The following is a 12,773-nucleotide window of genomic DNA, read 5'->3' as shown; positions in this document are numbered from 1 at the left end:
AGCAAAACAGCTACTCTGCGTCGGTTGGTTGTCGCAGTTTCGCTGAAGCCAATTTTTACCACAGAAGTCCGTTGCATCATACAAACGTTCCAGTTAGGCAGTGAGTATAAGAGGCTATTGAGAAAAAGGGTGGCACATCACGCACGCATGAGTCTCGTCAACGTACACATAAGAAATTTTAAACGTATTCACGTCGATTTTTATTAACCTAAACAAGCCAGGAAAGTTAGATGGTTTTTAAAGACCAATTTCAAGTAAATAAACAAAGAATTCAGCCTTCTATGCATGCTGTCACCCCAAAAGTTATGTTTTTACACAGACGATTTCTTGTCAAAAACGCTTCATTGATAACACTGATCAACACAATTTTTAGTGTCGGAGATGTTTCATCGATTTTGCTGTATGTTTGGCGCGTTGAATCCAAAAATAATGTTGTTTTTTCCAATTCTTGGATCCGCATTGCATTACATCACATCCGGTTACGCTTGACTGAGCGTCAGGTAAAACAAATCTGCAAAATGCATGTGGAAGATAGGAAAATTCCGAGGTTTTTTGAAAGATAACAGTTTTTATGTAGATGAGGTAAGTTATCGGGTGGACACAAATATTTTTCTGTAGAGGAGTAATTGCTTAATTGAAACGTTTTAACGTTTTCTATATTTAAAGTGTATATTAATTGAGTCCAAACATAAAAATGGCCAAACTTTATGGGTGTGTATCAGGGTTGCAAACTCAATCGATTTTCAAGTGAGTTCAAGTTCGAGTTCAGAAAAGTTTTTAAAGTCTGAGTTCGAGTTCTGCATTTAATTATTGGAATTCAAGTTTGAGTTCAGCAGTATTGTTAAGTTCAACTTCAAGTTTTTTTTATCGATTTTGGGAGTTAATTATAATTTCAAGCCGCAAAAGTTAATGAAGGTTTTACTGTAATGCGTATAACAAACCACCAAATCATGGATGCATGCCATATTAAACCTAAAAGTAGAAATAAAATTGCGCTCAACATATTTAAGTTGGTGATTTTTCACACACTAAATAGCGTTGTGATTTGCCTATGAAGTCATATTTCGTTGAAATTGATTAAAAGGGAAACACGGTTGTGAACGACCGATTTAAATTTAACAAATACATTGCTGCTTTCAGCAGCAGATTTAATTTCAAACATTGAAAAACAAGCGAAATCAAAGCAATTCAAAAGGTCTCATTATGACATGTAAAGTTGGTTAGCTGTATTCGATATTGTTTTTTTGTTTATTACATAATATCCAATCATGTAAGAAAAATTTATCGTGCCTTTGGCACTGCATGTAAAAAGCTGGAGATTGGTTGTAAAAAGGTTAGTCACCTCTGCCGTCTGGTGTAGTATTCTTTTACGTCAGAAAAGGGCTTTACCAATACCATTATTATCGACCTGCAAGTTCAAAATCACTCAAGCATAGCATGACATACCACTCTGTTGTGCCTCTTGTGCACCCATTGAATGGTAGGTAAAAGTTTAGTCCAATCGCTGTAAGGTAAAGCTTGCTTTTAGTGTTTCTGATGCAGAAGTTAGAAATTTTTTTATTTTTCAAGATTTCTCAGATACTCAGTTAATGAATTCAGACTCGATCGATTTTTTTTCAAGCTCAGGTTCAGAAAACTTTATTTTTCGAGTTTGAGTTCAAGTTTGGCAAAATAACCGGGTGCTTTCAAGATCGAGTTCGCAACCCTGGTGTGTTTTCAAGATTGACCAATGATTAAGTAGTCTCGTATGTACAGTGCAAATTACAATGTGTTTATGTTAGCTATATGTTTTGTTTACATATACTAGAAATTTGTGATGAACGAGACTGACGATTTTCAAGATGCAATATTACTTCATATTTTAATTTAGAAGATATATTTTTTTGGGAAAATGTGGGTTTATATTGATAACTGAGTTATCAATTATAACGAAGCTATAATTGCAATAATAACTGAGTTATCAAATAAACATTGAAAATTATACTTAAGTTTATGGTCTGCATGTTGTGTGTAGGAAACTTTCAAGTTCTAATAATCAAACATTTTCAAGATGCAATATAACTTAACATAAATAATAAAAATGTCTATTTCTGGTCATTCCACTAATGGGTCTAAAGGGTTGACATGTCGTGTACAATATCTGGATGATACAGATCCGTTTTCTTCTACCAACTTTCCTGAGCCAACACGACCTCCCAGTTATACATTTAATGTGGATATACCATTATGCGAACAACTTGCTGGAGTGCATAGATTGCTCAAAGCGCCGCACAAGGTAACATTTTCCCTTGCTTGCATTTAAGCATACTTCTCATTTTAGTGTTTTACGAATAGATTGGTGACTGCACGTTGCAACTATCGAGCACACTTACATACTTGGATTTGGATTTGTCAATCTCTGAACAAAGAGAAGAGTTTGAAACCTTTAATGCAGATGGGTACAGTTTTGTTATTCTACAAATTTTAAGTTGTTGTTGTAAAATAGAGTTGTTACTAATACAAAAACTGACCTAACTATTGGCGTACATAGGATCAGGTGTTGCATTAGTAGGCTATCTGCATAAAAAAATAATTCAGGACATTTGCTGCATTGCTATACTTTTTGTGTTTTCATGCACTTAAAATTTTACTCACTCACTTAATGCCATTTAGCTTTAAATGGCAATTATTCGTCTGTGATACCTTAGTGCTTTTTTATACTTTTCAAATCTCTAGCTTTAATGAGCTCAACTCTTCTGGTAGTTTTACACTCTGTGTATATGCAGTTTTCTTTAAAGATAAGATGTTAGAAGTGAATGGTTAAAGCACAGATTTTGTAATTTTGTCTTGTATGAAAGGAATATTAACTGTTAAGGTGTAAGTAGGCATAAGAATCTGTGGGTTTACGATATATATTCATAAATGTATTTTGTCCTGGGTTAGCATCAAATGAGTGTCTAAGAGTGGACTTCTCTTTTAGACCATTTAAATGTCAATTGAATGCTGGAATGTTTAGAGTTATTTAACTACACTAAAACAGTTGGCATGGAACTGACTCAAACACCGCATAAATGGTGTATTTTTTGCTAATGATGCAAGTTACCAACATAGTGACACAAAGAAATGCATAAAATGACTCGATGTGTGAATTTTGAAAGGAAAATTTCTGCACCTGGCCCCTAAGTTTTTTATAGTAGTCTTAAGTGTGAAAGTCTTGCTTTGGCAGCAGCATTTAGCAGTTGATGTTTATTTTCAGCATAGAAATGTCTCAGGTGACAGTATATATGTTCTAGGGAAGTATGCTTGTCTTTACACCAATTATATGAACTGGGCTATCGCCAACAGACAAGACTGTGCTCAATATTCATTTCTCAATAAGCTGTAGCTCAGCAACTACCTTCACCAGTCAAAATGCACCTTCTGTAAATTAGGTTAAGCTAAACTAACACAAAGATATTCCTGATAAGTCAGTGCTTTTCAACAGGGGTTCCGCAGAACACGTAGTGGGATTCCGTGAGTTTTAAGGGCTCCGCGAGGGTTCCTCGTTTATTTAGGGAAATTGATTTCTTGCTTCAGCATTTTGATGCGTCATTCCGATTTTTTTTAGATCACTGCACCGCATTCATACTCCAAGTAGGTCAGTTTGTTAAACAAGAAGTTGAGTGCAGTCAACAACCGAATAAAACATTGATATAATTGTTGCGTCACTTGCTGTTAACAAGAACGTTATTGTTGCATCACAGTCATAGGATGTTGCTGATGTACAGATCACAGAAGTATAAGCAGACTGAGTAGAGAGTACAGACTGGAAGGGTGTCGATATGTGTATTAGAATTGCATTAAGCAACGTTGAGCCTCGATTTAAGAAGATTGTAAAAGAAAAGCAACAACAACAGAGGCATTAAATGTCTGACTTTATAACTTTTGTAATAACTGTTTATGTTTTGAAATGTCTAATTATTTTTTGAAGTGTAACAGTGTAATAACGAAATAGTTTATTTTCTGACCAAGCAATTCGTAATTTCTAAACTTTTGTTAGTGGGGTTCCGTGACAAACGCGAAAGTATATGAGGGGTTCCGCGTTGACAAAAAGGTTGAAGAGCACTGTGATAAGTACTTAAATATCCTTATTTGTTATTTTTGGTCATCAACACAAAACGTTTTATTCAAACTGAATTCATAAACAATCTGCATGCTTATTAGGGATGCGAATACTTATTCAGCTAATGGTCGCTATTTGCTGAAGCACTTAGCGTTAGCGACCATACATTTTGTTAGCCATTAGCTGAAAATGTACTTGTAGGGGAAAATTTAAAGCAAATTGTATGGTAATCCATCTTCTCATGGAAATGTGCTGCTCTATTAATCATTTTAATGCTTGAATAGTTTGTCTCCTTGATAAATTTTGGAATCCAGCATGGCATACATTGCTAATACAGCAGTTTTCTTCACTCTTCTTTAGAAGTAACAGTACTTTTGCCTGCATTTAACATTATGACTTGCCATTTGGTGATTATCGTAGCTTACGGCCAATGCCATCCGGCTAACTACTAACGAAAATAGGCTAAATTCCCAGCCCTAATGCTTATGCATATTGTTTTCTCATTGTGGTGTCATATATTTCACCATGCATGTCATAATTAGCTCCAAATCTGTGTGTGTTTTTTGCGACATCTTTTTAACTGCAATTGCTAGATCACTGAATATCAATGAAAAATTCTTTCTCCTGTATATCATACTTGTTATATTTATTTTTTTTTGATTGAAAGTCAACTTGTTTTTGCACTTGCTCCTCACCTTAAAAAGCCTAATGATGTTAAAAGCATTGTATGATGGCGTAATGCCAGGAAAACGACCGTCATCAATAAGACTTTTTCAAGCACTTAGTGGAATACTCAATACATGTTGTCTTAATGATATGTAAAAGAGCCATCGCTAGTTCAAATTTATGTCAAACACTTTTCTTCCTCAGTTTAGGTCTTTTTCTGATGCGAAATGGTGCATAAAAACTGAATTTAATAACAACGTTACTGCTTGTAATCTCGAAGCATACTATAACATGAGTCAGTTTGATTGTTTGTTTGGGAAAAGGCAAAAATTTGCCCAGTAAACAATATAAAACTTATCCTTGGCCTTTACATTATACATTTTTTCATTTTCTGTTTAAGTTTTATATTATATTCAAGAGCACTGTGCAAGACGCCAAGTACAGTAGAATCCGCTTATTATGACCACGGATAATGTGACCACTCGCTTTATATGATCATTTTGGTGAAAGAAATGTCTTTTGATATTATGACCACTTTTTCCATCTCTTGCAAATTTTTCTATCATTTTTTGTCTCAATTGTGCAATGTGAGATTTCCCAAAAAATCTGATCTTAGGTGGTCATATAATATGTGGCGCCTACTGTATCATGTAATATTTGGTATAATTATAGAACTAAACCTGTTCTAATACTCAGTGATTATTCGAACTCTGATTTAAGTTGTCCAATTTATTTCTTAATTTCTAGCAATTACAGTATTTTTTGGAAGATTGTTAGATTATAATCCATGTTCTAATTAACATACTAATTATTTAGAAAAAGAAATTCTATTATAATCAGAACTCAATTGTCGGTTCGTGTTCATTCCTGTATAGGTAAGCATTCGATTTATTTTCATGTGTTGGTACAATTATCTTTCTTTTATATGTTTTTTTCTTTATCAACTGGAAAATATGTTTTTGATATTGTATTTTTGTAAGTTTATTAGACTTTTAATCAATGAGTGGAGCTGGGCACGAGCGAAAATAAGCGCGCTCCTTTTTTCAGGAGCCATCTCAAGAATGCTGCTCATTTATGAAATTAGGAACAGAACCACGAGCGGTGTGCTTTTACAAGGGTTATTGTCTCGCCTCTTTTTTTTGGCACAAACAATGCTGTGAACGCACAAAATTGATAGAAGTTTTTACATAAACAAATCTTTTTGACTTCTTTTGAGACTAATTTTATTCGTTACCACCATACCTAGGTACAAACATGATTAATTTTGAGCACACTTCTTTTTTCTGTGAACAATCTCTCTTTTTTTAAAGTAGGTACGGAATCATGAGCACACTTCTTGTTAAGGGTTATTCGCTTGTCGTTTTTTTTTCACAAACATCGCTGTTAACGCACAATATGGATACAAATATTTAAATTTAAAAATATTATATAAGTTTTTAGACTGCCGTAAGACTTTGATTTTACAAACGATGCTGAATAAAAAATTACTGCTTTGAGTAATTTCACTCACAATTTAATGGCCAAAAATAAACAATACAATACGCAACACTAAGTGCGTCAGAACCATGTAATGGAAGTTTGATATAAACGCTTTGCTTTTTAACCTGATAACAATGGTCAATGAGACTGGTGACTGATGAAATGATGGAAAGACTGACACAGTTGAGCCGAGCTGTCATCATTGCGTTTTAATTTCTTTCGTGTTCACGTTATTTTTATAACTGATATATGCTGTGAAAGTAAAGAACATTAAATTGTTAAACGTCGGCATCTACAATGCTAGAAGGTTCGTAAAACTTTACTCGTCTACTAATCATTTGCGGCAGGTATAACCGAAAAAAATTCTTCAACATAGGATTCCATGAATTTTTGTAACATTTACAACAAATAATGATAAGCAATTACAGATTAAGTTAGAGAAACGTTTTACAATACAAATTTGCAACCTATGGATGTGATTGGTTTTCGAAAATGTGTGGAGTGAAAATATTTTTTGATTACCAAAAAGTGCGGGAGCATAAGCGGCAAAACGAGCATGCTATTTTCTTTTTAGAAGAGCAAAAGCACGAGCGACGCTCTTTTTCATTGACAAGCGAGAGCATGAGTGACATTATTTTTAGAAAAGCGGTTGCCCAGCTCTGGCTGCAACTATCATAAAACATTTTACTAGCATTGAATTTAGGTTCGTGAAATTACGCTAAATAAATTTAGTGCTGTGTTAGATTTGCTATTTGGGTAATCTGAAATCAATTGATCTGAAAGCAATTGAGCAATTGATTGAGTTATATAACTTCCTGAATATGAAATTGAATTCCTTCATCTTGTCTGTCATCACTGTATTGAAAATTAAGTTACCTTACTTTTTAATGTTTACTTACCTACTTTTTAAGCGAATTTTATTATGGAAAAAATGGTGTAATTCGGCAAATGTTGATTTTGCATAGTTTTCCATGTGTAGCCAATTTAAAATATCAATATTATTGGAATGTTTTACATGGATATTGTCAAAAATATCATTTTTACTACATTTAATTTGCAGAGAAACTGTATAATTCCAAAGGACGTGAGTTACGCAGAGCATTGTTTTCACTGAAGCAAATATTTCAGGTATTTTTTAGAACACTGGGATTAAATTATTCATACTGTGCAGCAATTGAAGTTAGCACAAGCATGTCATAGGAAAATTAATGGTAGACGGTGGCTATGCAAACCTCATGAAGGCTGAATGGGCTTCATTTTACTTTGATGTTTGCCTGCTTACATTACTACCATGTGTCAAGTTAATAATACTGCATGTACAGTATACCATTTTTTTCAATAGAGTTACAAATATATTTCATCACTCAAAAGTATCTAAGATGTGTTTTAATATTATATATATACAATACTTTGTGCGTATGTATGAACGCTTTTTTACTATTTTTAAGTTGCAGTTGTTTTTAAATTGTAATGGAAACTACCGTTATGTTAAATTGGTTGATACATTGATGATGGTTTGAAAATAATTGTCATTGTTTATATGTAAGTAATTGTTTTCTAAATAATAAGAAATAATTTGTTTGGAGATTCTGCAAAGCAGACAAACTGGATAAAGAATAGATCATTATATCTGCACTCTCAAGCAATGTGAATTAAATCTTGAACGGTGTTGTTGCTACCATTTCAGCAAGAGAACAGTTTCATTAGAGCATGAAAAATGGAGTAATAAGTATCTAATAAGAATGAGGCTTAAATTTTTATGGTGATAATGGTTAAAACATCAGGAATAGCGATATGCGTGTGGTAACAGCTAAACAAGCTAGAAACTCAATACTGTATAAAGGAAAATCAGAATTGAAAATTGAACCAAAAAGATCTCCTTTTTTTGTAAAAGGCCATTTACCAAAAAGAAAAGTTGATGCCTCTGTTTGAAAAGCCAAGAAACTCTCACATTGAGTCAGCCAAAAGTTAAAATATTTTTTCTTATTTGTTGCTTGCACTATTTGTTGTTTATTGTGATAATTTAAATTGTGACATACATTCATTTCATTTTTTGCCTCAATTGTTGGAGAAGAAAAATTGTGCTGACGCAGGTGGTCACGAACATATTGGCAGTGATGATAATTACCACGACTAATGCAAGCAAATATGTCAAAGCCTCGAGGACAAAGGGGCGAGTGCAGTTGTATCACAGTTAAGATAGAACCAAGCCATTTTTCTGGAAGAAAGAAGAAAAATCCCACTAAATGAAACTCCATACAAGGAACGGAGGTCCAGTTCAGGTAGCTCGTGTTGAGGGCAACCTTTTTTTGACATAGATGGTTTGTGGAGAGTTGCAGATGTTGGTCGATTACTTCACGTACTGCCTGAAGACTTGATTGACGTTGCATGCATCACCAGTGATATATGTACCAAGAAGTGTGGAACAAATTTGGTTCTCAAAACTTTTATTCGGGACACTTTTTGAAACAATCCATTTCCCAGATTTGGGTTTTCTTTGCCAAGATGTAGAGGAGATATTATTATTGTTCTAATGTCATCCTGCAGGTGTTTTGAATGGCAATATTTACCACGCAGGAGATAGTACTGGACTTTGATTTTACCACAGTATTTGCTTAAAAAAGTAAAGAACGCTTAGTATAAGGTGCAATGTGATGCATGACAAATACAGCAATAACACATATAATGATTAAAACTGCAAACAAGGTAACACCGATGTTGTATACACAGGACATGTATTAGATTTCATTACTATAGTTAACTTTTGTATTTTACTCCAATTTCGTTTTTTTAAATTAAAACCTCTTATTCGGCCTTTGCTCAGTGAAATTTCATTTAAAACGAGTTTATGTTTTGATAGATTAAGAAACTCTCTAACAAAAAAATACAGTTGACTCCACTTGGTCGGCCTCTGGGTAATCTGGTCGAACAATTTATTTGGACAAATGCTCCTACTACGGAACAAAAGTAAACATTACACATAATACTCTGGTTTATTCTCACAAACATCTGCTTAACACCAACAGTGATAATGCTGCTATATTCTCTGGAAAGCCTTTCACGCCCACCATTCAGAAGGCGAAAGAGAGAGTGCTACGTCATATCAAGTGATTTTTGACGTTTTCAGACAAAGTATGGTAATATGGCAAGCCATACTGGACAAAAGTGAATACCGCTACATTTGAGGTTTTGGGTTGGCCAAATGGGAGAAGAAACGCCTAATCGCGGATGATTACGCGGTAAAAAGTGAAGTGATGGGTTAAGATGGATTGTTCGCCAAAGTGGACAGAAACATCACGTATATTAGGAATAAAAAAGTCCGGCGTGCAAGTTAAGGATGTCGTGGGTGCACGTGCTACACTGTCACTATTGGGTTTTATAGTCACAGCTTGCAGCTTAACCTAAACCCAGTCTGCAAGTACATTGCACCTGCCAGCCTTCGCAAACTAAAATGCAATACAATACAAACGATTTTTCCCAGGCCTAACAGTTGCCTTCTCCGACCTCATGCTTTCGTTGCTTACTACGTTTTTACTCCGTAATACAGAGTAAAGATAAGCGTATTGCCCTCTTGACCATACCTTTTGGTAATAAAACTTTTTTAATCTTTGTTTTTATAACATTTTGCTGTTTTTAAACTTTTATATTTTCTACTTGTTGTTTTTGTATGTTGACTGTAAAGCGTCTTTAAGCGGTGTTTATCGTATATAGGGCGCTATACAAATGCTTATTATTACAGTATTGTCAATTCCGACAAGTTCGCTTCAGTGCTTAATATGATGACTTTGATGAGTATAATCAGCTGTGACCAAAGTGGTCGGATGAAGCGGAGTCGACTATAAAATTTGTGTCCAAATTTAACAACCTAAAGGCCAAATTACTAGATTCTTCTGATCAGAGTTTCTCAACGCTGCTTCTCCAAAGTCCCCTTCATGCCGCCACCCATGCTTGGCAAGAAAATTTTAATGGACTGTATCCCTCCTTCCATTGTTCACGTTTTTATCCCTGGTTCAAATGTCATTTTGCCAGTTTTTATGTGTCCCTTTTCTTATCTAACATTAGCCCGCCTTGCTGCATTCACGGATTCAAGAATTTATAAACGTAAAAACTTTTGAGTATAATTCTACGAATGCTTAGAGCTATGCAGTATGATTGAAATATGCAGAAAATGCACGTTTTCTTTCGATGAGACGTTTGCACAGTTGCTGTTTCTTGCAACCATTATCACCATGTTTTTAAATGTTGTTCAAGAACTGTGCTGGTATGCTATATGGATACTTAACTTTACGCCCCACTGGGACTACAACATTCAGATTTTGTTTCCACTACCATTAACACCAAGTTCGAAGAACAAAATCAAACAACTTTCTTTGTTTGTCGGAATCAGCGCTTATTACTGTGTTCATCGCAGTAGCACTACGTTACTACATGCATGTATATATATCGCTAGTGTCATGTGCATACTTATGCAGTTTCAATTGGTCTGCGAAAGAGTTAATCATAATCTCATTGATGATACTGTGACGATTTGAAGTTACATTTGGTAATCGTCAGGCCAGTTGCTTATGCATCATTAGTCGCTGCAACAGTTAATACCGGTATTTGCTTGCTCATTAGTCTGTCCAACGAAGTAATGACGTTTGTTATGGCCTGCTTTGTGAATTTAAATCACTTCAAAGTCATTGCAGGTAATGATATTATTATTCAGGACTTGGCCGCACGCAGCTGCAAGCAGCTCATTAGCCATTCCCGACATTAGCATTGTTTTCTCACATTACTTTTGTGACAATTGTTAGTTAAAATTGGATGACAATGCTTGCTTTCTGTTTATTTTTAGTGGATTGTATTGTTTGACATTGGTGAATGCTTTTCCTGGGGATGTCCATTCTAGACGATCAAACTGAATACGAATACCTAACTTTTAGAAATAAGTTTTTATTCTTTAAATATTAGAATTAAATCGTTGTTGTTTCTAAAGCAAAGCAAAGCAGAAATTAGGCTACAAAATGCTTTCATTCGCATTCCTTATGTGAATTGTTGCGTTTACAAAAACTGTATATCTACAGTATTTGCAACATTATACGTTAGTGCATTTCGCTCAGTTCAAGCTCGGTTTGGTGACAAGGACACATAATCATGCATATTAGTTTATAAGCGCTTGATTTTTTATAGAATTGCTTAATAGTCAAGCATGTTTGAAATGCTGATTCGATATTTTATGCCTTAATTACTTGTGTAGAAGGCGCACGAAATGAATTAGTAGAGCAGAAGGCGCATGAAATGATGCTAAAAAGACTACGGTGCTAAAAGCGCCTCTCGGACGTGTGAGAACGTTGTTTCATTGTATCAAGCCCTGAACAAAGTTTTCCTTTGTTAATGTAAGTAGCTTAGCTTCACAGACGGGCCTGCGTTGGTATTTACATCGACCAACGAGTGCTTGACGAGCACGAACCTTATGTTTAAATCAAATTTTGTCGGTTATTGTTGGGTCATGACTAGGGCCATTTAAAGTCATTAAAGTCATATTTTTTTCTATGCATCAGTAAGTCGTGAAATCAACTTTAACGCAAAAATCGCATCCCTATGAGGTATATTAAAAAAGTTATGAAGTCATATAAAGTCATATTTTCCTGGTTAGGTCATAAATCAGCTTTTTAAGTTATATAGTCATATTTTTGAGTTATAAAGTCATATCGTTGTATACTTTAAATAAAAAGTACCAATTTAAGCGGTGAAGCAATGAAGCACTAAGAAAGTAAGGCAATTTCTGATTGAACATAACACTTACAGTCACAGACCTATATTTTATGAGGTCACAAATTGCATTATGAGGTCACACTCACACGTTGCATTGTGTTGCAACACGATCTGTTCTACTTCTGTACATTGAAGTGGGACGTCATGTGAAGTTCAGTCAGTGGGTAGGCAAGCTAAAAAGCTCAACCTTGGTCTAGCTTAACGTTGGGGTAGCTGGTTGAATGCTGCTCAATATTATGCCGAGAGACTTCCACAAGTGAAAGAAATAGTCAATGCATGGGAAGGTGAAGGAGTTATTGTAAAGAGCGTCAAAAATTCAGTCAACGATCCAAAGTTGACTAGTCAGTTAACAGAAATATGCCTCCACTACAACAATATTTCAAACTTAATACTCAAAATGGAAAGTTGTACGTACACCATCAAAGAGGCCCATGCTGATCTAAATGCCCTTGATTTCGGAAAAGATCCGCTTGAGCTCAAAAATTACATTAAGAAGCGATTGGACAAAAACGATGTGAAACAAATTATGGAGCTACAAAGACAAGACATTTCACCAGCGCTTTATGCAAAACTGCAGAAGTGTCAACCCACATCAGCGTCTGTGGAGCGCTCATTTTCATTACTAAAGTCATTTTTACGTCCAAATCGTAACTTCAAAGACTCTAACATTCCACACTACATGAAACTGTACTACAACAGTGGTTTAAAATAGAAATGGATGTGTATTACTGTTATGTTGCGTATGTTTTACTCTTTAGTTCCGTGTGTGACGTTGTTCGCATGTAAAAAT

General features: G+C 34.8%; 1 protein-coding gene across 6 annotated transcripts in view; it reads left to right on the top strand.

Annotated features, from left to right (window-relative positions):
• The first annotated feature begins 1,998 nt into the window (after positions 1 to 1,998).
• Positions 1,999 to 12,773, top strand: part of LOC143468236 (FH1/FH2 domain-containing protein 3-like) — a 39,627-nt gene continuing 28,852 nt past the window's right edge. For 4 of the 6 annotated variants that reach the window (XM_076965310.1, XM_076965309.1, XM_076965308.1 and 1 more), the window contains exons 1-4: positions 1,999 to 2,275; positions 2,335 to 2,438; positions 5,564 to 5,622; positions 7,287 to 7,354. In XM_076965310.1, the coding sequence (XP_076821425.1) occupies positions 2,081 to 2,275; positions 2,335 to 2,438; positions 5,564 to 5,622; positions 7,287 to 7,354 (426 nt within the window). In that variant the 5' untranslated portion in view covers positions 1,999 to 2,080. The remainder of the gene's footprint in view (positions 2,276 to 2,334; positions 2,439 to 5,563; positions 5,623 to 7,286; positions 7,355 to 12,773) is intronic. The other 2 variants (XM_076965312.1, XM_076965311.1) reach the window with 1 other exon arrangement.

Source organism: Clavelina lepadiformis, chromosome 8 (genome assembly GCF_947623445.1).
Source record: "Clavelina lepadiformis chromosome 8, kaClaLepa1.1, whole genome shotgun sequence".
NCBI classification, from domain to species: domain Eukaryota; kingdom Metazoa; phylum Chordata; class Ascidiacea; order Aplousobranchia; family Clavelinidae; genus Clavelina; species Clavelina lepadiformis.
This window is presented reverse-complemented; position numbering and strand designations above follow the sequence as displayed.